This window comes from Setaria italica, chromosome III (assembly GCF_000263155.2).
Source record: "Setaria italica strain Yugu1 chromosome III, Setaria_italica_v2.0, whole genome shotgun sequence".
Classification (NCBI taxonomy): Eukaryota; Viridiplantae; Streptophyta; class Magnoliopsida; order Poales; family Poaceae; genus Setaria; species Setaria italica.
In genome coordinates, this window is record NC_028452.1 from 22,542,235 (window position 1) to 22,570,141 (window position 27,907).

The 27,907-nt window shown below is 45.2% G+C and overlaps 3 protein-coding genes across 3 annotated transcripts; 2 read left to right on the top strand and 1 right to left on the bottom strand.

Annotated features, from left to right (window-relative positions):
- The first annotated feature begins 1,651 nt into the window (after positions 1 to 1,651).
- On the top strand, positions 1,652 to 13,741 carry LOC105914068. Its single transcript, XM_022825252.1, has 4 exons — positions 1,652 to 2,238; positions 2,354 to 2,419; positions 13,520 to 13,600; positions 13,682 to 13,741. Exons 1-4 carry the CDS (start codon positions 2,056 to 2,058, stop codon positions 13,739 to 13,741), a joined length of 390 nt encoding a protein of 129 aa, XP_022680987.1. The 5' UTR covers positions 1,652 to 2,055.
- Positions 13,686 to 20,283, top strand: LOC101762014 (histone-lysine N-methyltransferase, H3 lysine-9 specific SUVH4). The gene is made up of 12 exons (XM_012844708.3): positions 13,686 to 13,736; positions 13,862 to 13,971; positions 15,627 to 15,806; positions 16,215 to 16,313; positions 16,686 to 16,784; positions 17,557 to 17,606; positions 17,734 to 17,822; positions 18,090 to 18,288; positions 18,473 to 18,578; positions 18,658 to 18,840; positions 19,179 to 19,409; positions 19,904 to 20,283. Exons 2-12 carry the CDS (start codon positions 13,900 to 13,902, stop codon positions 20,015 to 20,017), a joined length of 1,422 nt encoding a protein of 473 aa, XP_012700162.3. The 5' UTR covers positions 13,686 to 13,736; positions 13,862 to 13,899; the 3' UTR covers positions 20,018 to 20,283.
- A 1,158-nt stretch (positions 20,284 to 21,441) lies between these two features.
- LOC101762433 lies at positions 21,442 to 22,215 on the bottom strand. The gene is made up of 2 exons (XM_004963747.1): positions 21,841 to 22,215; positions 21,442 to 21,756 (listed from the first exon to the last, which is right to left on the bottom strand). The coding sequence occupies exons 1-2, from the start codon at positions 22,213 to 22,215 to the stop codon at positions 21,442 to 21,444; spliced, it is 690 nt and encodes a 229-aa protein (XP_004963804.1).
- Between the last annotated feature and the right edge of the window lie 5,692 nt (positions 22,216 to 27,907).

Below are 27,907 nucleotides of genomic sequence, written 5' to 3' on the forward strand. Positions count from 1 at the left end.
GGCGGAGGAGGGGGGTTGTGGCGCGGGAGGCGGCGAGTCGGAGTCGGGGGCGGCGGCACGGGGGCGAGAAGGAGTCGGGGGAGGTGTCGAGGGGAGGAGAGTCGGGGGCAGGAATTTATTTCCTGATTTTTTGTTCGGAATATGGGGAAGGCAAGGTGGAATAACGAGGAATCCCTCTTTCCAATTCCGGGGGCAGCCAAACATGGTGACTTTGGAAATTAATTCCAATTCCAGCAGATTCCAATGAAACAAACATGCCCTATAAGATTTTATCTCAGACACGATAGAGCCTCCAACTATAACATGTAATATGGTAAATTGCTTGTAACACGGTAGAATCTCCGTTGTAATACAGTAGGGTCTCCTCGCTGCAACATGGCTAGCTATAACACGTATCTTCAACTATAATACGGTAAGCTGTAGCACGATAAAGTCTCTATGTGTAACGTATATATTATTTCTAGCTGTAAAATGGTGTTTTCTAGTTGTAACACACCTCCGGTTATAACATAGCTAGATCTCCATCTATAGGTATCTCTAGCTGTAACACGGTAGGATACTTCCATATGTAATAAGGTATCTCTAGCTATAACACGGTTGGATACTTCCATATGTAATAAGGTATCTCTAGCTATAACACGGTAGGAAACAATGTATCTTTGACTGTAACACGGTATGAGATCTTGTAACTATAACATAGTAGAATTTCCAACTATATAACACAGTGTCACAATAAATACATATTGCCATTGAGCACTATCACTCTTAGCTTTGTTTTAATTGTATACAAAGCAATAAGGACGTCTTTAATTACTCCATTTGCAAGTCTGATGTCCCCCCACTATTTTAGTTTTGTGTGGTAATGACATTTTAAAATCTTAACTTGGTATTGGTAGATTTTTTGTGAACGTATACGGAACTTTTTTTGGTTTAGCTTTGGATAAATGATAAATCAATATTTTTTCTTTAAAAATGACAAATCGATAATTTGATTAAAATCCTACTGTCTTGAGTTTATATATTTAATCCCTAAATAGATGATTTTGCCTCTAAGTTTTTTATTTTTTTAATTAGAATTGATTGTACAAAAGCAACAAAGTATTGGTTGTCCCTTATAGCAACCAAACAAAAGTAGGTGCTAACCAAAATCATGAATGCAGCACTTAAAAAGAGAAAAAAACTTCTTTGCAATTAGTGCAAAAGGGGCTCAGGTGGCTGGCGGATAGTTCATCTGCTAACAGGAATATTAAATTCTTCAAATTGCTTGTGATTTTTCCATCGAAGTTGGGCTAGCCAGCCATATATCAGCTTAGTTCGACAGCTCCGATAAACCACTCATGGTACAGTACTACTGTGGAGGATGATACCGATCAACTAAAGTACTTTAACAGAAATAGTTCCTTTATGATACCGGAAAGTGATAAGTCATGTTCATTATGCCTGATTTTGTTCGCAATCAGACCCACATGTCGGTCCGGACCTCGGAATTCAAAACCTGCTTTCACAGCACAGCACATCACGTCATCACCTCCAAAGGCAGAGTGTCAAAAAAAAAACTCGAAGGGCAGCGTTGTAAAATCGCCACTCATTCCCGCAAATGGTTGAAGGCAGAGCCTCCCCCCTCCGGCCCTCCCACCTGGCCACCTGCCTCCCTCCCTTTTTTACCCGTTTCGGCCGTCTCGTCGCGTCTCCCCTCCGACGCCCCACCGGCCACCTCTCTCCCAAAACCCACGCCGTCGCCGTGAGGAGAGAAGGTTCGCGCGATCCGGCCGCCGCCATGGTGATTGCGGGCGCCGCAGCGCCGCCGTCCCGCCCGCGGAGCGCGCGGTACGCCGAGAAGGGGTACCCCAACTACGCGGACCCCAACGGGCGCCGCGCGCCTCGCTGGAGGAACGGCGGCGGCGGCGGCCAGGCGAAGAAGCCTGAGGCCCGGCGCGGAAGGAAGAGGGGGCGCGGGGAGGCTGCCGAGGCGGCGGCGGCGGCGGCGGTCAAGTTTCAGCCGCCGATCTGCAGGTCGAGGAGGCGGCGGTGCAGGAGCATGGGAGGAAGCGGCGCATGACAGGCGCCGCGGCGAGCGCGACGGCGGCGGGCAAGGCGTTTCCGATGATCGACGACGGGGAGGAGGAGGTGGCGGTCACGGACGGCGGGGCCGACGAGCGCGGCGTCGGCAAGAGCTGGAGGCTGCGCGTGAAGGAGACGCTGCGGGTGTTCAGCAGCAACTACCTCCATTTTGTTCAGGTTCCCTCCTTTCGTTAATTTTGTCGTTGAAAGGGAAAAGAAATCGGGGGTAGGATGGTTACGGATAAGAATGTAGTCGGTCTATTTTTAGCCTGACATGGTTTGTTGCATGCAGGAGGAGCAACGGAGAGCAGAGGCCGTAACGCAAGATCTCAAGGCATCCAGGCTCCTCAAACGTCAGGTTTGGTTGTGATGTTGAGTTTCATTAATCAGTTAGGCTGTAAGACTAAGTTCTCTACGTAGATTCGTCTTGAAAAACTAAAATCTGGCTCATAGAACGAAATTTATACAGGTTAGATAGGAGAGATGTGTGTGTGGTTCAGTACAGTTTTTTATAGTATCCAAGTTAAGGAAGCAAAGTTGTGTAGTTTCATTCTAATTCTTTTACACAATTCAATCACAAAAACATGTTGGGTGTAAGTTACATGTGAAATCTTAATGGTAGTGTACTATATAGCAGCCATTGTGTTTCTTATTGAGCTACCATGCATCAGCCAGCTAACTATAAATGGTTAAACCAATAGGAAAAGGGTATCAATTCACTTATACTTCCTCATGTGTAGCCTCACCTTATCCCCAATTATGGAAATAGGGGTGATGTCCAATTCTTTGTTTAGGTTACACGAGCTAGGACCATTAATTGAAACTTTTAGCTCTGGTACCATATCGATCTACTATGTACTCACGGGTTGGCCTTAAAAGTTTTGTTTGATAGGAAAAGTGGATAATTAGCTTATACTTCAATGCTTAAAAGACATAATTGGTGAGGTAAACTTAGGGCCAATTTGGTGGAGCTCCCACCGGCTCCGGCTCCACCTGACACGTCATTGTTCATGTACTGTAGCTACACTGTTCACGGGAGCTGTTTCTCTCTCTCTCTCCTCTTCCTTCCCCTCATAGACCGGCAAGGAGCCGGTGGAGCCACAGATTTTAGCTCCACCGGCTCCAGCTCCTCTGACACCCCTGCCACGCACAGTGCAGGAGCTGGAGCCGGATGCAGCGGCACCAAATGAGCCCTTACATTTACTTGTTTGCTTCCATGTGCTGCATCTATTTATCTTTATCTTGAAATGTAGTATGTATGAAAAACATAATGAATCACGTACTGCTTGTGCTTCCTCACCATACTCTAAATTCTAACCATTATAGATGGATCATAGTATTTTTTTTCCTCGAACACTCAGGAGAGCTGCGTATTTTTGTATTAAGAGAGGAAAAAGGTCCAAATTACAAAGCAACATCACCCCACCTTGGGCCAGAGTAGGGGATCCTGGGATTACATAACTAGACTCTTACCGAGGAAACAACACTAAGGACCTGACCTAAAGAAACCCCTTCAAACTCTAACCAGTCACTCTACCCAGGTCAAGTGCTGAGAGCCCATTGGCTCCAGCAATCTGCCAAAGGTGGAACTCATCCTTGAAGGCCTGCAGGGCTTCCTAGACATTAGGAGCAGAGCCATCAAACACACAAGCATTGCGATGTTTCCATAAAATCCATGCACCAAGAATGACCAGAGAATTAAACCTCTTTCTGTGCTGTTTTGGACATTTCTTCCATGACCTTCTCCACCACTCTGCAAAGGAGCAGACCCTGCAGCTAGGAAGCAGGCTAGACAGGTTCGGAGGTTGCAAAATGTTCGAATGGATCATAGTATTATATCCATTTTGTATATGGATGCATACAATCTTCATTCTGAATGGTTTACTTTTTTCGAGAATACGCAGGAGAGCTGCGTATCTTTGTATTAAGAAGAAATAATGATGGATCGTTAAATTACAACACGGGCCAACCGGGCGCACGCAAACGGATTCACACTCGAACCCACAAACCTAGACACAACCACTCTCCTGAACCTACCAAAAGATACAACCTCATCAAGGGTGCTAAAGGTCTCAGAACTGCAAAGGTGGCAAAGCATCCACCCAGACATCAGGATCACGGCGGCAAAGCGTTTGCCCAAACACAACAACGGTGGCAAAGCATCCACCCAACCAGCACGATCACGACGGCAAAGCATCCGCCTGAAGCAACTAACGACGGTAGCAAAGCATCTGCCTGATGCAACCAACGATAGCGGCAAAGCATCCGCCAGACGACAACGACCTAAGCAACCCGCGAAGTTGACGAATCGAAGCGAAGGTAGGCGCAGAAGAAGACACTTCCCAAGGAGAACAGACGACCACCACGAGGACCCTGACCGGCCGGAGACGACTGGGGGCGGTGTTTAGCAACGGTCCCTACAGTGACGCAGCAAGATGTTGGAGGTATGCCCTAGAGGCAATCATAGAGATGATGATATTCCATTTGTATCCATGATTTGTATATTGTGTTCATTGAATATTCATTAAAGGCTACTTGAATTGATTTGCAATTATGTGAATTGTATGTGAAACTCTTTACTTGTATGGTTATTCTAAAGTTGTCCCTAGTCGGAGTTCATGTGAGGACACACATGAATATTAGACTAGCACATGTATTAGTTGATGACTATGTTTCACAAGTCATGGACATGGAGATGTTGAACTAATAATGTGGACACATGTGGAGACATGTGTTAGGACTGACCCAACACGAGAAGTAGTTCTCTCTTTAAACAACATATACGCTTTGTCCTTAGACCTGAGATTGTCGCATGTATTCTAGATGTGGATCGACCTACTTAGGGGCTATCAAACGCTACGCCGTAACAGGGTAGTTATAAAGGTAGCTTTCGGGTTTGTCAAGAAGCATGCTATGAGACATGGTCAATCAAGATGGGATTTGCCCCTCTCTGATTGAGAGTGATATCTCTGGGCCCCTCGAGTGATCGGATCCGAAAATGCATGGCCATGCTACGTACGGTTAAGAGTTAACCTACAAAGAGATTCCGAATCACAGGATCGAGAAAGAGCGGTCAGCTTGAAGCTAGACCAAATATCGTGAGGCAAAGGGAATAGCATGTATATTATGTTGTGATGGTTCGTCTGATATGATCTTCGTATGCGTATAGGAGTTGGCACGTCTTGCTAGAGGCCGCTACCGACTATTGGGCCGAGTAGGAGTACTCGGGCCATGTCTATACGTATCCGAACCCATAGGGTCACACACTTAAGGGGCTGGAAGCCCAATTCGGATCTGATCCGAGTTGGATTAGGTTTAGGAGTGCTAATGGGCCTCGGATCCAGAGGCCCATCAGGAACCTCTATAAATAGAGGAGTGGGGGCGCCCTAGGGTGACACACCTTTTGGCTGAACACACTTGCCGCGCCTCCCACGCCCTCGCCTGTTGCAACTCGCGGATCTAGCAATCCGGCTTGCGACGCTTCCTCCCTGCACGTGTGGATACCTTGGAGGTGTTGCGCCTGCAGCACTTGGACGAGCCATCGACGAGCCGCCGACGAGCCACGACGAGCCGACGACGAGCCGCGGCACCGGAGGCGATCTTGCTGTGCACGTGGACGAGCTGCTGAGGAGCCGCTGGACGTGATCAATTACGTACGACTACGTTGTTCGACTACGTACGACTACGTGATCGTCTTCACTGCACCGACGCATATCTACATCTTCCGCACCAGTAGTGCGTCGAGTGGTAATCCCGTGATCCTTATACGGCAGTTCTTCCTGGTTATACGCGGTAGAAATTTTGATTTGCGCTAGCGTAGCCTACCTCGTATCCCAATAGTGGTATCAAGAGCCTTAGCTGCTTAGTTTTGGATTCGGGATGTGTGCATATGGAGATATGCGAGTTTTCTGTTTGATCTATGTCCTGGTTTCGTGCCCTTGCTGCAATGGTAGTGTAACGACATACTCCTACCGGTCGGTTTCCGCCATCGGAGTTAAGTGATACACGTAAATCCAGTTGCAGTGAGGGAAGATCAATATGATTGGTCGAATCGAGATCCAGGGTCATACACCAGGCGCATTAGATGTGCAATGGTAGATGGGATCTACTGCCGGGGTCGGGATTTTGCCGTATGCGCATGCTTCGGTAAATCAGCCGTAACTTTTCGGTATGATCTCGGATCGGGGCGATTTCTATACGAAAATTGATCTACAGAAAAAGTTACACGTGAATTTCAACGGCTTCGCCGTTTTCGGCGAAATTAGATTTGCCAAATTCGGCTTGGAAGATGGAGTTTCGGGCATCCGAAGTTTGGAACGTTAGGACGCCTAACTCTCTTTTGCAGGATGTATCTTGTGATCAGTATGGCCCCCTTGTGTATGTGATGCATGTGTGTAACTAATTCGTGACCTGCGTGTCACGCGTACGGCAACACGGCAGGAGCCATATGTGTTGTCACTTTATTGTATTTAATGGTCTGCGTACCAATCTGTGATGATCCAAGCAACTATGTAATCTTCATTACTAGATTCTTTACTAGCTATTAGGCGTAATAGCATGCTCTAGTTCTTGGAGGACTCATCACCAGGAGGATGGCGCACATGGAACATGGAGATGGAGATCACCATGGTGAACAGGTTCTATGGAGATGGAGATCACCATATGAAAACGGGCCATACTGTGTCACAACTGTGTGAATGCTATTCTGTTTATGTTTTACTTTCTGCATGCTGTGATGTTAGAAGTAGAACGATCCCTCGCAAATTTTAAGTTAGTATGCCCTCCCAACTAAAACTTGCACCGTCCCATGTCTTGTACAATTAGTGGTGGGTCTATGAAATTAGGGTGCCACTAGTTTTCCTTGACTAGATGGGTTTGTGTCGGACACTTACACGCATAAGGGTTGGTTTGCTTAACGAGGTCATCTTAACGGTTAAGGACCTTGGGACATAAAGGTTGGGCGCCGAGACATAGAGATGTCACCCAACAACAGGAGTCATATGTGATATGATTAGCAAAAGTTGCTTACCGATCTACCTCGTTTGCTAGCGGTGATGCTAAAGCTCACTAGTAGACTTGTTAGTTGTGGATCCTGAATCACTAAGTTTCAATAGAGGGATATTGATTTTAGTGGGAGTAGATTCTGTTAAAATAGTTTAATGTAATTTGCTCTATCATGGATACGTTTGTCTTAGTGTATTTTGCATTACTTTTGTTGTAGATTAAATGGCACCTAGCAACACCACCACATCGTTTGCTTTGCGTTCGGTCCTTGAGAAGGACAAGTTGAATGGAACAAACTACTCGGATTGGATCCGCAACCTGAGAATTGTTCTCAGGGCTGAGAAAAAGGAAGATGTTCTAGACAACCCACTACCAGAAGAACCTGCTGAGGATGCACCCGCTGCTGCTAAGAATGCTTACAAGAAAGCATGTGATGCTAACCTTGAAGTAAGCTGCCTTATGCTTGCTTGCATGGAACCCGAGCTGCAAATGCAGTTCGAAACAAACCATGAGGCGCACGATATGATCGTGGCGCTTAGAGACATGTTCCAAACACAGGCCAGGACTGAAAGGTTCAATGTGTCTAAGGCCTTTGTTGAGAGCAAGCTAGCAGAAGGCGCAGCAGTAGGACCACACGTGATCAAGATGGTTGGTTACACTCAACGGTTGGAGAAGCTAGGCTTCCCACTGGGCCAAGAGTTGGCCACTGATTTCATTCTTTCCTCTCTTCCGCCTAGCTATGGGAACTTCATCTCGAACTACCATATGCATGGGACGGAGAAGGGATTGAATGAGCTGTGTGGTATGCTCAAGACAGCAGAGGCTGACATCAAGAAAAGCGCTAGTACCAGCCATGTGATGGCGATACAGAACAAGCCCAGCTTTAAAAAGAAGGGCAATTCTTGGAAGAAGAAGGGCAAGGCTGGAACGTCCAAGCCAAACCCACCGCCCAAGGTTAAAGCTGGACCTGGACCTGCTCCAGATAAAGAGTGCTTTTACTGTCATGAACTTGGTCACTGGAAGAGAAACTGCAAGCAGTACCTAGCTTCATTGAAGAACGGCGGAAGTAAGAGTACTTCTACCTCAGGTACGCTTGTTGTTAATGTTATAGACAACATATTTCTCGCTGATACAGTTATTAATTCTTGGGTATTTGATACCGGATCGGTTGCTCATATTTGCAATTCGATGCAGGGAATGATAAGAAGTAGAAGCGTGGAAAGAGGAGAAGTTGATTTCCGCGTGGGCAATAATGCAAGAGTTGCTGCTTTGACCGTCGGGACGATGCAACTCCACCTCCCGTCAGGATTTATTATGGAGTTGAATAATTGTTATTTTGTTCCTAGTTTAAGTCGAAACATTTTGTCTCCTTCATGCTTGATGAAGGATGGTTATTCATTTGCGAGTGAAAACAATGGTTGTGTGATCTCTAAGAATAATATGTTTATGGCTTTTGCACCCATTGTGAATGGATTGTTTGTTTTAAATCTTGATGGTTCACCTGTCTGTAATGTAAGTGCTAAAAGGCCTCGGCCTAATGATTTGAGTCCTACCTACTTGTGGCATTGTCGTTTGGGTCATATAAGTGAAAAGCGCATGAAGAAGCTCCATTCTGATGGACTTCTAACTTCGTTTGATTTTGAATCATACGAGACATGTGAGGCTTGCTTGCTAGGCAAGATGACCAAGACGCCTTTCACAGGATTTCCTGAGAGAGCAGTAGACTTGTTGGAACTCGTACATAGTGATGTATGCGGACCAATGAGCACGACGGCTAGAGGAGGATTCCAATACTTCATAACTTTCACTGATGATTTTAGTAGATATGGCTATGTCTACTTGATGAGGCACAAGTCTGAAACCTTTGAAAAGTTCAAGGAATTTCAGAATGAAGTTGAAAATCAGCGTGGCAAGAAAATTAAGGCCTTACGATCTGATCGTGGAGGCGAGTATTTGAGCCACGAGTTTAGCAATCATCTAAAGAGTTGCGGAATTGTTCCACAACTTACGCCGCCTGGAACACCTCAGAGAAACGGTGTGTCCGAGCGACGTAATCGAACTTTGTTAGACATGGTTCGATCAATGATGAGCCAGTCGGACCTACCGTTGTCATTTTGGGGATACGCTCTAGAAACAGCAGCTTTCACACTAAATAGGGTACCATCTAAATCCGTAGTTAAGACACCATATGAGATATGGACTGGAAAGGTTCCCAGTTTGTCTTTTCTAAAGATTTGGGGATGTGAAGTGTTTGTCAAGCGACTTCAGTCGGACAAAATCACACCCAAGTCGGATAAGTGCATTTTCGTGGGATATCCAAAGGAAACTTTGGGATATTATTTCTACAACCGATCAGAAGGCAAAGTGTTTGTCGCTCGGAACGGGGTTTTCCTAGAGAAAGAGTTTCTCAAAGGAGAAAAGAGTGGAAAGACAGTTCATCTTGAAGAAGTTCAAGATGAGCCAATCGGGCAAGAATCAATGAGTGATGCTAACGTAGCAGAACAAGTTGAGATACCCATGGCAAGAGAAGCACCGCCACAACCACGAAGGTCGGCAAGGCTCCGCGAAATGCGGGAAATATTATTGTTGGACAATGATGAGCCTGCGACATATGCAGAAGCAATGATGGACCCAGACTCCGAAAAATGGCAGAGTGCCATGCAATCCGAAATAGAGTCCATGGGAGACAATCAAGTTTGGAACTTGGTTGACCCGCCTGATGGTGTTAAAGCCATAGAGTGCAAGTGGATCTATAAGAAGAAAAAGGACATGGATGGAAATGTTCACATCTATAAAGCACGACTTGTCGCAAAAGGTTTTCGACAAGTTCAAGGAGTTGACTACGACGAGACCTTCTCGCCCGTAGTGATGCTTAAGTCCATTCGGATTATTCTAGCTATAGCTGCATATTTCGATTATGAGATATGGCAGATGGATGTCAAGACAGCTTTCCTGAATGGAAACCTAGCTGAGGACGTGTATATGATACAGCCCGAGGGTTTTGTCGATCCGAAAAATGCTGGAAAGGTATGCAAGCTTCAGAGATCCATTTATGGATTGAAGCAAGCATCTAGGAGTTGGAACATTCGTTTTGATGAAGTGGTCAAAGGGTTTGACTTCACCAAGAACGAAGAAGAGTCTTGTGTTTACAAGAAGGTTAGTGGGAGCTCTGTAGTATTTCTAATCTTATATGTGGATGACATATTACTGATTGGAAATAACATTCCTATGCTTGAGTCCGTAAAGACTTCACTGAAAAATAGTTTTTCGATGAAGGACTTAGGGGAAGCGGCATATATTCTGGGCATAAAGATCTATAGAGATAGATCGAGAAGGCTTATAGGTTTGAGCCAAGATACTTATATTGACAAAGTGTTGAAGAGGTTCAACATGGAAGAGGCAAAGAAAGGGTTCTTGCCTATGTCACATGGCATACATCTCAGCAAGACTCAGTGTCCTTCGACTGCTGATGAGCGGGATCGCATGAGTAGAGTGCCATATGCCTCGGCTATTGGATCTATCATGTATGCAATGATAAGTACTCGCCCAGATGTTTCATATGCGCTAAGTATGACAAGCAGACACCAATCTGATCCAGGTGAGAGTCACTGGACAGCGGTGAAAAACATTCTTAAGTACTTGAGAAGGACTAAAGATATGTTCCTCGTCTATGGAGGTCAGGAGGAGCTCGTTGTAACAGGTTACACCGATGCTAGTTTCCAAACCGACAGAGATGATTCAAAGTCACAATCAGGATTTGTGTTCACGCTAAATGGTGGTGCTGTTAGTTGGAAGAGTTCCAAGCAGGAGACGGTGGCCGATTCTACGACAGAAGCCGAGTACATCGCGGCTTCGGAAGCCGCGAAGGAAGGTGTTTGGATAAGGAATTTCCTCATTGAGCTTGGTGTGTTCCCGAATGCGTCCAGCCCATTGAATCTCTTCTGTGATAACAATGGGGCAATTGCACAAGCAAAGGAGCCAAGGAACCACCAGAAGAACAAACACGTAATGCGGCGATTTCATCTCATTCGAGACTTCGTTAACCGGGGTGAGATCAAGATATGCAAAATACACACGGATCTGAACATTTCTGATCCATTGACAAAACCACTCCCGCAGGCTAAGCATGATGCGCATGTAAGAGCTATGGGTATTAGGTACCTTCTAGATTGACTCTAGTGCAAGTGGAAGACTGTTGGAGGTATGCCCTAGAGGCAATCATAGAGATGATGATATTCCATTTGTATCCATGATTTGTATATTGTGTTCATTGAATATTCATTAAAGGCTACTTGAATTGATTTGCAATTATGTGAATTGTATGTGAAACTCTTTACTTGTATGGTTATTCTAAAGTTGTCCCTAGTCGAAGTTCATGTGAGGACACACATGAATATTAGACTAGCACATGTATTAGTTGATGACTATGTTTCACAAGTCATGGACATGGAGATGTTGAACTAATAATGTGGACACATGTGGAGACATGTGTTAGGACTGACCCAACACGAGAAGTAGTTCTCTCTTTAAACAACATATACGCTTTGTCCTTAGACCTGAGATTGTCGCATGTATTCTAGATGTGGATCGACCTACTTAGGGGCTATCAAACGCTACGCCGTAACAGGGTAGTTATAAAGGTAGCTTTCGGGTTTGTCAAGAAGCATGCTATGAGACATGGTCAATCAAGATGGGATTTGCCCCTCTCTGATTGAGAGTGATATCTCTGGGCCCCTCGAGTGATCGGATCCGAAAATGCATGGCCATGCTACGTACGGTTAAGAGTTAACCTACAAAGGGATTCCGAATCACAGGATCGAGAAAGAGCGGTCAGCTTGAAGCTAGACCAAATATCGTGAGGCAAAGGGAATAGCATGTATATTATGTTGTGATGGTTCGTCTGATATGATCTTCGTATGCGTATAGGAGTTGGCACGTCTTGCTAGAGGCCGCTACCGACTATTGGGCCGAGTAGGAGTACTCGGGCCATGTCTATACGTATCCGAACCCATAGGGTCACACACTTAAGGGGCTGGAAGCCCAATTCGGATCTGATCCGAGTTGGATTAGGTTTAGGAGTGCTAATGGGCCTCGGATCCAGAGGCCCATCAGGAACCTCTATAAATAGAGGGGTGGGGGCGCCCTAGGGTGACACACCTTTTGGCTGAACACACTTGCCGCGCCTCCCACGCCCTCGCCTGTTGCAACTCGCGGATCTAGCAATCCGGCTTGCGACGCTTCCTCCCTGCACGTGTGGATACCTTGGAGGTGTTGCGCCTGCAGCACTTGGACGAGCCATCGACGAGCCGCCGACGAGCCACGACGAGCCGACGACGAGCCGCGGCACCGGAGGCGATCTTGCTGTGCACGTGGACGAGCTGCTGAGGAGCCGCTGGACGTGATCAATTACGTACGACTACGTTGTTCGACTACGTACGACTACGTGATCGTCTTCACTGCACCGATGCATATCTACATCTTCCGCACCAGTAGTGCGTCGAGTGGTAATCCCGTGATCCTTATACGGCAGTTCTTCCTGGTTATACGCGGTAGAAATTTTGATTTGCGCTAGCGTAGCCTACCTCGTATCCCAATACAAGAACACGCTGAGCTTCCAAGACGACGCCTTAAGGGATTGGGCGATGCCACTGGCGCCGTCGTCGTCCGACCAACACGGTCATGGCTTTCACTCGGAAGCTCACCGTAGGGGAGGGAAAAGGGGAATGAATGACGCCTTCAAGAAGGGAAGTGACACCCGGGGGTGTTGCCGTCATTGACCCGCAAGGCAGGCACAAGGCTTTCGCCTATGCCCTATTCCCTCCCTAGAAATCACCGCCACCACCGCAAGCATGGGGACCGCCGGGCGCCAAGGAGCCGAAGAATACCGCCACATAGCCAGTTGTTCGGTCCCCCCACCGGCGGAAGATGGCGCAGCCACCAGAGAGGGGTTGGGGGAGGGAGGGGGGGGCCACCCGGCGGCGGTGCACGGAGCCCCGCCCCCGATGGACCCGACAGCCGGGGAGGGACGCGGCCACCCCCGCCGCCCGCCCACCGGCAACGGAAGGGGCGGCAAGGGGAGGGAAGCGGATCCGGCCGCCGGGGAGGCAGCTAATATGCTGTACTTTGTAGCTAGTGCTAGATGGCATTTAGTCCTGAACGATTTTTGTAGAAGAGCCTTTTATTTTAGCAAATACCTATATGATCTTTTATGGCCGAAAATGTAGATACCTAGTGAATATGGGAGAACCATGCCTCTAGAATATCAACATGTCAAGAGAGGTTCGAATGGAAGTACTAATGGCTGTAAACCAAAGGTCAAGCATGAATGCACATATCCTACCGGCAACTGCCATGCACTACATTTTTTTCTCAGTTTTGCAATTTGATCCTTGTTTCATGTGCGTGGAATACCAGGTAAAATTATCTAAATTTCTTTTGCATCTTGTGAATGCAGAATCATAACAGCCAAGTCAATGGTAGCTACCAGGAAGCAAAACGAGCATCCAAACGACCTGATCTGAAAACATTAACAAAGGCATGTTTCTGCTAATGACTTTTTTCAGAATTATATTTTATTGATCTGTTGGACTTATGGTATTCTTAAAAATAAAAACAGATGCAAGAAAGTGGTGCTGTACTTTATACAGAGAAAAGGATAGGTCATTTACCTGGTTAGTATAGCTTTCATTTTCAAATAGAAAATATATTACAAATGATCAAATAGTTTTTGTTTATGTTGTTAGTTTCTTTATGTTGGTTGACAAGGCAAAGGTTATAAATGTCTCCATTCTTATAGGGATTGATGTTGGGGATCAGTTCTACTCACGTGCCGAGATGGTTGCTCTAGGCATTCACAGCCATTGGTTGAATGGTATAGATTACATGGGTATGAAATACCGAGACAAGGTAAATTTAGTTGAATGAATATTCATACTTCAGCTGCAGATATATAACATTAGAAGTTCTAATCTGTAATGTTACATTGACCCATTTTTAAGAGTCATATCAGTTCAGTTGCACTTGTGAAATTGATATCAACACAGAAACTGCTTCAGCATGTACCTGATTCATTGCAGATTATAAGACAAAATAGGTTTAGTATAGGAACAAGGAGCTTAGCTCAGTTGGTTAAAAGTGTGCATGTATGCCTTGACCCCTCAAGGCCAAGTCCTTCGAAAACAAATTTGGGTGCCTATTTATGCTTTACTAATTACACATGCAGTTCCTCCTACATGTTTTTTTTTAAAAATAATAAAAAGGTTCAGTATGAACCTAGATTTTTTCAATTGCAACCTTTCATGCTGTAAAAGGCTTTCTAGTTGAAGTGCTATTTAAGGCTTATATAAGATAAACACCACACCGACATCAATGTGTCATTCCACAATGTGTATGCGTTAAAGGCTCCAACAATACTTAGGCCCCGTTTGGATCCCCTGGACTTAAACTTCAGTACGATGTTTGGATTTCAATTAGAAGGACTAAATATGGGCTAATTGTGAAACTAATTGTGTAAGTCATGGCTAATTTGTGAGTACAACCCATTAGTCCTAATTAGCCCATGATTAGCTCATGTTTACTGTAGCACCACATGGGCTGATCATGGGCTAATTAAGACTAATGGATTCTACTCAACAATTAGCCATGACTAATGTAATTAATTTTGCAATTATCCCATGTTTAGTCCTATATGGCATCCGAATATCGGACAAATTTTTAGTCCAGGGATCCAAACGAGGCCTTAGCACATGGCTTTTCTACATTTATTAAGAAGCACTAAGCCACTAAGTGATTATTGACCATTATATTCTTATTAGTAATCACGTGCATATCTCACATATTTTATTCACGTTCCTTGAAATAACGAGTGCAGAAAATGGGAATAATGGATGGTTGTTGCCAAAAGAGTGCTAATTGTAGCTGGAAAGAAATCCAAACTTCTTGTCTTAATGCTAATGCTCTATACTTGTTCGTATCTTCTGTAGATCCAAATGGTAGTTGAGGCTTTCCTTTTTAAACTAGAATATATTTGCGCCAACTTACAACTCCAAGAATTTGTAGAGCTGAGTATTCCTAGCTCCAAGTATTCTTGGAGCTACACTAAGTATATTTGGGTGAATTATCCTGTTTCTATGTTAGTCTAAGTATAAATATTTAGACCACCTTTAATTTAGCCTACAAACTCCAGATTTGGTGTGGAGCTAAGAGTTGGAGCTCTGCGAAACATGGCCATAGTTACGTTTCTAAGCAACTTAAGGCTAAATTTGCCAAGCTTCTTGCGGTGGACTGGTTAGAGCGTTGAATTTGATAGTTGTTTAAACTCTATCCCGATCCTGGTTCGACGCGCAACACCTTTATAGAACAAAGCCTGGGGGAATCTCCCCCTCTTGTCGAGTTTTTTAGTTAATGCTAAATTTTGAATTAATAAAAAGTGTTTATACTTATCTTTTCACATTGATTCATTTGAAATGCATGTGGCTATATTTATGTTACATTGTCATTATCTATAACTTTACCATAAAAAAGTTTTATTTACGCAATAGTGTTTTCTGTTGATTATGCAGAAAGGGTGTGAGGACTTTACTTTCCCACTAGCAACTTGCATTGTATTGTCGGGAGTATATGAAGATGATGTTGATAATGCAAATGAAATAATTTACACTGGTGAGGGTGGGAACAACTGGCTTGGCAACCGTCAACAGAAAACTGCACAAACATTGCTTCGTGGAAACTTGGCGCTGAAGGTTAGTTGTCATGTTCCCTTTGATCCTATATTCCGATTAAAAATCCATGTTGTTTTTTACAGTTGCCCTTCCATCCAGACCCTGTTGACCACTTCCATCTGGATGATAGGATATTTCTATTGTATAAATTTGTTCTAGAGCCACTGTTCTCTCTCTTTATTTTGTGTCAAGACTACATAAATATGTTGATTCATGATCAAGAAACATCTTTTTTTTTCTTTTGTCTTTTGCTTTTTCCCGATTTGAAAATAGTTCCCTACAATTTTGGAATCTTATCTTGTAGTTCTCTAATCAAAGGTGGATCACACTCATGCTTTTCAAATTTAGCTAGCACTTCTCTTTGCAAACTTTCCACTCTTTGGGTTTTTTTTAATTGTTCATAATAACCCTTTTCTATTGACTCTGCAGAACAGCATGGATAATGGTAATCCTGTACGAGTTATCCGTGGGCATGTTGAAAAGAGCAGCTATACTGGAAAAGTTTACACCTATGATGGGCTGTATAAGGTTTCATCTCCCAAATGATTTTATTGGCACATATTTGTCTATGCTAAGTGTTTATTCTGATAGTTTGAACCGGCTCCCTAAAGTGTCCACTCTACTTTGTCTTGTCATGAAATACGTGCATTTTCATCAATATATTTCTTATATTAAGTTTACATAATAATCTTGTCAAAAAATGGAAGATGAAAAGGTTAGGCAGTCGTATTCCTCAACAGAAAGTTTGGATACCAATCTGATGATAACTAAACTAATGCATCACTGAAACACGCAAATCTATCATGTTTGTCATATATACTGATTCTGAAACTGAACTTTTCTCGTAGTCATAGTAGTGCTTCGAAATGACTTATTTTATAACTTTCAATGTTACCATAGGTTGTGGACTTTTTGCCAGAAAAAGGAGTGCGAGGGGAATTGGTTTTCAAATATAGATTGAAACGGCTTGAAGGCCAACCACCTTTGACGACTTCTCAGGTATATTACAGCAAAGCTTAATTTCACCCTTAATTTCTTGCTGCATAAGAACAATTCTATGGGCATTTCAATGTAGGCTGTAACAGGACAGGGTTGAAGATCCTGGTTACAACCATCTAACCCTGAATTGTCATGTATACATAGCTAGTTTTGGTTGGAATATGACAGTCACTCATGCTGTTGGCGAGGTTGTGAAATGTTTATGAAGAAAAAAAACATGGTGAGAAAGTGTACATAGAACTGAAATGAAAAAAGATAAGTTGGCAATATGACCATCAGGAAGCAGTTGGGAATTGTCTACTTTCTGGGAATCAGGAGGCTGCATATTTTATTTTCCTGTTATTCGTTTTAGGACCCTGAAGTGGATATTGTTTCACATTCATTTACTGTGTCTTTGTTCAGATATTTTCTAAGTTGCTGCAGAAAATCGTCCAAATTTCCGTTCGTTGTTATTATAAACAATCTTTTAGTTCAATTGTACAGTAGCACAGTAGTCTTGATGATGATAATGATGTTATGACAAGATATACAATGAGCATGAAGCTTAGAGATTACATTCCATGATGGAAGATCCCTCTACAATTCATATAGGATATATAACATTTAGTGTGGACTGATTTCTTATATTGTACTAATGTTTAGGATTTTAATGCAGCATTTGTAAATACTGATTTCTGTTCCACATCGTAGTTTGCTTTGATCAGTATGCTTTTATGCCATTCTATTTGTTGGCTTTTATTTTTTAAAAGCACATATGTGTGGTCATGTGCAGGTACTATTTACCCGTGGAGATGTTCCCATGCCAATATCTGAATTGCCTGGGTGTGTTACTCAATCACTCATCATATCACTTTTGAAGTCTACTATTCAAATTTCTCAGTTTAATCTTGTGATGTGAGCTTTAAATTTTTCTTTTTACATCTAAAGCCATTTTTTATTGTTTCAATAGGCTGGTTTGTAGGGACATGTCTAACGGTCAGGAGAGCTTCCCAATTCCTGCTACAAATTTAGTTGATAATCCTCCTGTTCCTCCATCTGGTATGCTACAGGCCTTAAAAGAAGCTTCATATCCATTGTTACACCTAGATTGAGCTTTTTCATTTTTTATTTGAGTTATGAAATTTTGTGTTTGTTTTCTTCTGCTTATGTTAGAAGGTTGCTTGCTTCTTTTAATGGTTGGTAGTATTTGATCTTTTGTCTTCTTGCAACTTAAATATTTGATTGATAAGTGTTGCTTCGCTGTAACAAAATGTCAAGAACTCTTGAACAGAGTTTGATCTATTCTGTGCCTTTCGCACCTTGTAGGATTTGTGTACTCCAAGTCACTGCAGATTCCAGAACATATCAAGATACCGATTGATAGAATTGGTTGTAATTGCAGTGGAGATTGTTCTACCTCTGAACATTGCTTGTGTGCTAAGCGTAATGGTTCTGAACTACCCTATGTGTCAACAAAAAGGAAAAATGCTAATCGGAATGATTCTAAACATAGCAGTGTTGGAAGGTAATATTTTCCTGCTTTAGATTTTCGTTGTTTTTTGCTGGCTGGAAACATGTTGACAGTAAACAGTTACTTTCAATGTCTGGTGGGTGTTGGGGAGCAGGGTAGTGCCCTCATGGGATTAAGAATTGTTTTTTCGAACTTTCTTTTATTCTACTCTATTTTTAACCATATGATTAACCTTCAGGTTAGTGGAGCCAAAAGCTGTTGTGTATGAGTGTGGTACTAATTGTACCTGCCACTGCAACTGTGTTAACAGAACCTCCCAGCAAGGATTGAAGCTCCGCCTGGAGGTTATTATTTTGTTTCTTCCTTTGTGTCGGTTATCATCCTTCGTCATTTTTTTCCATGTTTGCTGCACTGTGAATCTAGGTATTCAAGACAGAATCAAAAGGTTGGGGTGTTAGGACGTGGGACACTATACTTCCTGGGGCCCTAATTTGCGAGTACACTGGGGTACTAAGGAGGACTACAGAAGTTGAAGGATTGCTGGAAAACAACTACATATTTGATATAGATTGTCTTCAAACAATTAAAGGCCTGGATGGAAGAGAGGTATGAAATGTTTTCTTTGTTGGTTAGGCAGAACTGTCGTACTGGACCTTTTTACGTGCTTGGTTTTCCTTTTGGGAAGTGAAACCAATCTGAGCTTGACTCAAATTTTTGGACTCTTGATTTTCCCTGCACAAGACCACGTAATCTTATTCCAATGGTTTCCTTTGCGTCTTCAACTTGCAACAGAAATATTCAACCTCTGGCTGCTAGTTTCATATAAGTTATTTTTATTTATTGGGATCGGTGAAGCAGCAGAAATATTAAGAAGTGCTTAAAATTGTCATGTGGTATCTTAACACATATAGTTACAATGCTGTTTAAATGTTTTTTTTCTGCAGCAAAGGGCCGGCTCAGAACTTCACATAGCATCACTTCATTCTGAGCATGACTCGGTGGCATCTCAAGCCCCTGAATATTGCATTGATGCTGGTTCTGTTGGCAACATTGCAAGGTTCATAAATCACAGTTGCCAACCTAACCTTTTCATCCAGTGCGTGTTAAGCTCCCATAGCGATATCAAGCTAGCAAAAATTATGCTTTTTGCAGCTGATACCATACCCCCTCTTCATGTGAGTCTTTGTTGCTAGTTCCTTTTTTTCCTTTCTGAAATAATGTGGAAATACATTTATCTGGAAATTAAGCCAGGTTAAATCATACATGTTGAAGCGACAGCATTTAGTAATTTGAACTTGAGAGCATTAGTCACTTAATAATTGATTTATTTTTTCATGTTACTTTTTTCCCCTATTCAACCATGTTTTTCTCTATCAAAAGACAGTTCAAGTGCTCTCATATATAAAGATGCACTTCATGTTACTAAAGGACTGCTAAGCGTGTGAAGTAGTAGTTTTAGAAAAAAAATTGCACCACAGGCCCCTGAACTTACAAGTTCCTTTCCCAAGCCTTTGAGCATGCACGTTTGTCTCACATTAACCTTGGTGATCATAAAATGCCACCTTTTATCTTCCTGCTGTTGATTTGTCAAATAAAATGTTTTGCGGGCCTGACTATGTTGTAATCCTTTTTCCCTGTTGTTGAACCAAGATTATCACGTGACTTGCAGGAGCTCTCATACGACTACGGGTATCACCTGGACAGTGTCACTGGGGCAGATGACGAAATCGTGAAGTTGGCTTGCCACTGTGGTGCTCCTGATTGCCGTAAACGACTTTACTAGGTTCTCCAATCGTGTTGTATATGATATGATAGAATCAAAACTCATTGTTCATTATGCCTTTCTTTTGTTCTTCATAATGGTTCATACACCTAGAAAATCCAAAACGCTCATTGTGCGGCATAAGAGAAGCTAATCCAGATAAAACTTCTCAATGCATGCTCTGATCTGGGCACCCAAACGTTTGACCATAGAAATCCCATTTCAATACAAGATACTCTTGCTAGTTTGGAAACATGTCTTCGTCATCGATGAAACAGATTCCCATGATGCGGTACATAATTCCGTTGTTTCTTGTGACTATATCTTTGATGTCTACCTGTTCTGTTATTTCTTGGCAAAATAGCCAAAATTATCCCCGAACTTTCCACAAAGGGCCAAGTTCATCCTTAAACTCTTGCTTTTGAGTCAAACGCATCCTTGTGCTGACGTGGCGCTGCATGGTGGAATGAGACGAATGTGAGATGTCCGTTTTGCCCTTGGCTCTTGCATAATGATAGGTGGGACCTACATGCTAGGATTGTTTTTTCTTTTACTCCTCGCATCTCTGGCTCTGGCGGTGGCGGTCGGCGGTGGCGTGGGGGCGGTCGGCGGCACGGGGGGTGGCGGTCGGCGGTGGCGTGGGGGCGGTCGGCGGCACGGGGGGCATCGACGGCCGGGATGACGTAGCAGTGACTTGGAGGGGTTAGTTGTTGGTGCCACCGAGAGGAACATGAGCAGCATAAGAAGTTCCCAGTACCAAGGGCAAAACGGGTATTTCACTTTCATCTCATGCCACCATGCAGTGCCACATCTGCACAGGGATGTGTTTGACCCAAAAATGAGAGTTAAGGGACTAGATTGACCATTTTGAAAGTTCATAGCAGTGACTCGGAGGGGTCAGTCGTCGGTGCCACCCAGAGGAGCATGAGCAGCATAAGAAGTTCCCAGTACCAAGGGCAAAACGGGCATTTCACTTTCATCTCATGCCACCATGTAGTGCCACATCTGCACAGGGACGTGTTTGACCCAAAAATGAGAGTTAAGGGACTAGATTGACCATTTTGAAAGTTCATGGACGAACTTGACCCTTCATGGAAAGTTCAAGGATGATTTTAGCTATTTTGCCTTGTTTCTTGTGACTATATCTTTGATGTCTACCTGTTATGTGGTAAAGAGCCTGTTTTTTCGATCATGCTGTCTCTGAATTGTGCTTTCCACATTTCCTAGTTTTGTTCGTCAGATAACTAAGGCTGAGACGGTAATGATGAACAGAAGACTAGTCTTTTGATAGTCAAACCAAGAGGATACAGGTTTTGGAAGAGAAGATCAAGCCCAAGACAAAATACGCACATGATTTGTTGGGGCTTACACACACAGGTCAGGTCAGAGCAAGGCACCCAATGCCAAGCCACGTAACCATGCGCATCAAGCCGCTTGCTGCTTGCCTAAGCCCTTGCCCCAAATTTCCAGTGAAACCCCGGCGGGGCATCCGCAGGGACGCTGTCTTCCGCTGCCGCGACGGCGCCGATCTCCTGAGACGCCGTCGCGCCCCCGTCGCCATTGCCGCCGAGCAGCTTGGTCACGCCGTCGAAGAACTCGCTGAGCACCGGGTCCTCCACCGGCGTGGACTGCACGCAGCAGACCCGCTCGACGCCGACCTCCTCCCTGCTCCCGGCGCGCGGCCCCTCCGTCCACCGCACCGCGAAACGGCACGCGCACCGGTCCTCGCCGTTCACGACGCCGTGGGCCGCCGGCGATACCTGCACAGCGTTCGCAGCCTCAACACCAAACAATGCAAACCAGCGCCGCCGTGTGTGCATGTGTAGGGATCGAAGGGGACGTACGGACTCGAGGACGGCGTCGTAGAACTTGAGCAGGCCGCCGTCGAGCGGGCAGGAGACGCAGAGCGGCGCGCCGGCGCGGAGGTCGCGGCACCCGGCGTCGTCGAGGGGCGGCGCCGGCGCGCGGAACCTGGCGCGGAGCGCGGCCACGCCGTAGCGCGCGGAGGATGCCGCCGCGAGCGTCGCGGGGTCGTACCACTCGTCCTGCTCCTCGGGGAACTCCTCGTACATGACGCGGAGCGCGCCGTGCTGCACCGTCACGCGCGCGCCGTACCACGCGCCGTCCGACGGCGAGCGGAAGTCCAAGCGGGAGAGGGAACGCGGGCGCCGCGCCGGCTGGGACGGGCGAGCCTTCCGCTTCCGCCCCGTCGGCGGCATTGCTGCGGGGGGCCTGCGGCGCGGTGTCGGTGCCTGGGGATGGGGTGGCGCTGACTACGGAGAGGGCGAAGAACCCGCTTGAATGCTGTGCTCTTTGGGCAGTTGCGATCGTTACGCTGCGTTGGCAGTTGCAGCTTTGACCGGTTGACCCCAGCGGAAGCGAGAAGATCCCAGTTTTGTACTTTCATTTTACGAGACGATTAACATCTGTGATAGGAAACCGTTCAAGTTTAAAAATTTCTAGTGTGGAGGGGTACATAAAACGAAAATACAATTTTAAGGAAATGGTTCGAAGGTATCTAACGGTTGCATGTGAGGAAAAAGGGACCTGGCTCCTTCCCTTGCCCTTTGTCTCATAGCAACTCCAACTTGCTATCCAACTCCCTAAGCTAAAATTTAGCAACTCAACATGAAAATCCTGCTCTAAAGGAATTACCATCCTCCTTGCTATCCTATCTGAATGGCCAAATTTCTCCTCCCGCTAGCCAAACTTGGCAAGCCAATCTGCCTTGCCAAGTGTGGGCCCCACGCGAATGCCATCCTGCTCCACCCTCCAAACCATGGTTGCATTGCGGGCGTGGGGAAGCCAGAGAAGAGGAAGAGGAGGCGGCGGCGGTGCGAGCACAGGGAGTCGGAGAAGGCGCAGAAGGTTGGAGGACGGCGATGACAGCGGCGCGAGTGTGGGGGAGCCGGAGAAGAGGGAGAGGCGACGGTGCGCGCGAGCGCAGCTGCGCAGGGGCTGGAGGACGGCAGCCTTGGTGGCTCGAGTGCGGGGGAGCCGGAGAAGAGGGATCGGTGGCGGTGGGGCTGGAGGGTGACGGGTGCCGGGAGGGAGAGGGAGCCGGAGAAGAAGGGAAGAAACGAACGGATAAGGAAAAGATGGAGAAGGAGAAGGAAAGAGAGGGAAGAAATAATGGAAAGAAAAGAGAAAGAAATGATTATGGACCTTTTAATTTGTGAAATGAGTGTTGTTGCCGTTGGAATATATAGTGGAGGCAACTAGCCGTTGGGATTTGAAGAGTAGGAAATGGATAGTCTATTGGAATGATCAATTCAATATGGAGAGGAATCTTTTTGCCAATTCAAATAGAGAGTTAAAAATATAATAGGTAGTTTGTTGGAGATGCTCTCATGTGCCAAGTTTGGTTGAGATGCAAACCACCCCGCTCTCCTGGAACCTTACTATCGTTTGCAACACAATTCACACCTTTTACATTTTAACATATGAACTACATATTTTTTTTTAATTGATGCCGCTTTTCTCATCTTGCTCCCATTCACCCTTCTTCTTTCTTGTGCCCTCCCTTCGAGGGGCGGATCAAGGATAACAGATTAGGAGGCTGAACTATAGCACATGATAGGAAGGAAGATTGCCAGTACATGCCGAGTCGGACTATTAAGTGGGCTACTCTGATCACTCCTCAAGGTCCAATATAATTAACATTGGCCCGATGACCTTTGCTGGCCCAAAATCATGACCTTTGCTGGCCCAATGACCTTTGCTGGCCCTTCTTCTTTCTTGTGCCCTCCCTTCGAGGGGTAGATCCAGGATAACAGATTAGGGGGGCTGAACTATAACACATGATAGGAAGGAAGGTTGCCAGTACATGCCGAGTCGGACTATTAAGTGGGCTACTCTGATCATTCCTCAAGGTCCAATACAATTAACATTGCCCTAATGACCTTTGCTGGCCCAAAATCATGAAATCACCTTCTTCTAGCTTAGGATGTAGCTCAAACTCTTCGTTCCACCGCATCTATGGCAAAAAAAAATTGTGTGTGTGTGGGGGTGTGGGGGGAGGGGGGCTCCGAGGGAGCTCCCTAGTGTTGGCGCTAGTATGGGGCCTCACCCCCCCTCAACCCCCATCTAAGCCGGATGTGCCGCTGCTCCCTTCATTTTCTCATCCTTCTCTTTTCTTACCACCATGGCCATTCCCAACATTCACTAACTTGTGTCCCGGGGGAAGACGAGGGTTCCTACTACACCGGATCCCTTGATGTCCATGCGTACATATATAGCGCACCGGGGGGGGGGCTGCCGTGGTGAAGCAAGGGTATTGGCAGTCGCACTCGCTGTAGTTAGGAAAAAAGAAGGAAGCGATCACAAATAGATGGTAGTGGTGACAATAATACCTCATAGCGGAAGAGGATAAACGAAGGAAGCATATCGGACATTTAGGGCCAGTTTAGCCGGACTCCTTAGGGCTCCGGCTCCACCTGACACCGGCCATTGTAGCGTGTCAAGAGCCCCAAGGAGCCGGAGCTAAAGGAGCCACAATTTGTGGCTCTACCGGCTCCTCCGGTGGCTATGGGGGGAGGGAGGGAAGAGAGAATACCGGTTCCAATGAACAGTACTTCAGGTGGGTGTCAGGAGGAGCCCATGAGAGCTGCACCAAACACGCCCTTGAGCCTTGTATGATGCAATGTGAAACTGCTCCATATTGCAATGTGAAACGGCTCCATATTTTCAATTGCGCGAGCTAGAGTGTACCCAAAGGGGAGCGCAGGGGCCTGCCCCCCCCCTCCCGAATCCTAGTTTTTCAGAGCTAATCACCACCAGCTAGGCTAGTGATGCACGGCAGGCCACTCTAATAATGTATCAGCCCAATAAGATGAACCGAACCAAGTCTTTTAAGCTTTTTTTAATTAGCTCATCACATCGAAGAGGTATACTATATGATTCGTTCAAGTTCACATGGTCTGTTGTTTGATCACTTTCTCATGTGACTACGCAAACGTCCATGCATGTTCTCCGTTGCCACGCTACGCTGCAGCCGCATAACGATCCCAAACACAAACCATTGTGCACATGAAAATGTACCTTTGACCCTAGCGCGCATGCGCAAGTTGATTTTTGAGTGATAGCGCCCGAAACCTAGCAGGCAATTAGATAACCATAGGCACGATAAATTTGATGTGCGAATTGCGGGATAGGCGGGCTGATATCAGCTACGATTACTAGAGGAACACTACTGCTTGGCCCGCCTACGATAAAATCCTGGCTCCACCCTGTGCGCGAGATAGACAAATATAACCCCACGTTATTTGCCAATGCCACTATATTCTAATATACTACTAATTTATATACAAAGGCTATATAGTTTACACGATTACATTTATTGTAACACCATACCGCAATTAAATGTTACAACTTGTCTATAAAATTGTACAATGAGAGTGACAGTTTCATGTTATTGAAAAGCTGAGATGGTAGTGTTAGTAAGAGTACGATGAAAATACGTAATGAGATTGGCCTAAGGCCTCGTTTGGATTCACCAACTAAGCTAGCTAAATTTAGCTAGTATGGATCAAAAAGATCAGCTAATTGAGTAGTTAAAGCACTCTCAACTAATGGGAAACCAACAATCCATTTAGCTGATTGAACCTAGCTAATCCTAGCTAATTGAGCTAAAAGTCTAAATTACCCATAACTGTTCAATGAAATAACTCATTGCTACCCTTTAATAAAGAACATGTGCAACTAAAGAAGGATATCACGATCAATTATTGTCAACGGCCAACAATTAGCTGGTGGATCCAAATATCCCAAGCTAAAGATTAGTTAGCTAATAAAAAGTTTTAGCCATTAGCTAGCTAATTTTAGTTAGGGTGGATCTAAACTGTCAATCTCTGAAACTCCACCAAAGGTCACTTTTTATGTTTAATATTTTTTTTTCTAAAAGTGACCCATCTTACAAAATCTCCAAAGAAAGGAAACTTTTTGTCAATATAAGTTCCAACCCTCGCAACAAGTGAACAAGTGATATACGCAGTCATTATAGGAGAAAAGTAATAATAAAAATAAAATAAAATGTATTTTTCATCCCTCAAGTATCGCAAAAATGTGATATTATCCTTGTGTAATCATATTTCATTTGGTGCAAATCAACCCCTTAACTAACTAAATTACTGCATTTATTATCTCACCTTAGTTTAACAATAGTTTAGTACCATCTAACGGCAATTTATGCCCATGTAATCATCTACCTAATCACTACTTAGCGTAACATGTTGAGTTGAAGATATAAAGCTAAAAAAATCAATAAATTCTCTAAATTAGCTACTCATAAAGATTTTATCATAAAATTTGATGCAACCGATTCACACCAAACTTTTTATTCAACATTAGACATGACTAAGCAGTGATCAGTATGATGATTATATGGCCTAAGACCGATGTTACATGACCCTAAACCATCATTAAATAAAGTTAAGATGATAAATGTACCGATTTAGTTAGTTAAGGGGTTAATTTGCTCCAAATGAAATATAAGGGATGAATGTCACACTGTTGCAATAATGAACTTTTTCCTAATAAAAATGAATTGAAACTCAATGCTTTCTAAGCAGCATCAAATCTCAAGCTCAAGAATTCAGCTGAAAACCAACTTTTAAGGGTCTGTTTGGAATACACAGATATCGCAAGTTACGAGTTACGACGCCGGTTCGCGTAGTTTGGAGTGCAATTTTTAAAGCTGGGGAGGAAAACCACGCCCGGGGTGGCCATCTCCAGCTTTGAGTGTGTGCCACTGCCGTCCCATCAATCGCGTCGACCACTGCCGGGGCAGCCGCGCAACCATCCTCTCCGGCGAGTGCCCCCCGCGCAACCATCCTCGCGTGGCCGGTGGCAACTCACAAAGTCACAAGAAAAAGGCCGGGGGGACAGATAAAAAGGAACGGCCTGGGCTCGCTCAGCTCGGGGCGACAGCTCGTGGCACCGGACGCAACGCGCAGAGATGGATCGATGGAGCGGAGAAGCGCGGCAGCCGCTGCCTGACGGGCGCGGTGCTCCAGGGGGGACCCGGCCCGGCGTGGAACTTGAAGGCTGCGGCGCAGTGCGCATGCAGGCATGCAGCCAACCCAGGAGAAGCAGCAGGACTCAAATCCGCAGCGGCAGCAGCAGCAGCAGCTGGAGGAGAGGGGGACGAGTGGGACGGGCGGACGGCGCGAGACAACGTGACGCGCGCAGGGAGACAGCGCGACATAAATGGAGGCCTGGAGACGCCATCGAGTGATCTGATCCGCAGCAGAGAGCAGACTGCTGCTGCAGAAGGCCGGGGCTAGATTCACGGAGGTCGGAGGCCGGCCCCCCTTGTACAGCAGTTCTGTGCGAGCGGAACGGCCGGGGCCCTGGCCTCACCCGCCGCGGCCGGCCAAGTGCCAACGGCGAGGTCTGGGCACGCGCTGGCGCGGCACCAATAATTTGCCTCAATGAACCGGCTCGTCGCCCCCGCGCGCGTCCACGACCGGTGTGGACGGGTGTGAAACTTGCAACCGTTTCTGCGAGCTCCGGATGAATTTGGAGTTTGCGCTCACGCCCGTAGAATTTGGTTGTAAAGTACACCTGTGGGGCGCCAATCATTTCATCACCGTTCATAACTAACTCAGGGTAAATTTGGTAGTTGAGAGAGCAATGCATGGAGACACCAAATTCAGCTTGTATGTGTCTGACAGAAGGTGGTGTCCATATGGCCACAGTTGTGTTGCAATTATGCGAATATAGCACAAAATGCTTGTTTCTTTGTGGTGGATAGTAAGACATGGACATGTGTTAGTAATCTTAAAACTGATTTTGCTACGGCTGAATTGTAGCTGGTATAGTAGTTGTATGCTTTGTCTTGTTTGTGCTTGATCTCATTTGTATCAAAAAGCAACGAAATGGTATACACATATCTTATTCAGAGGGTGTTTG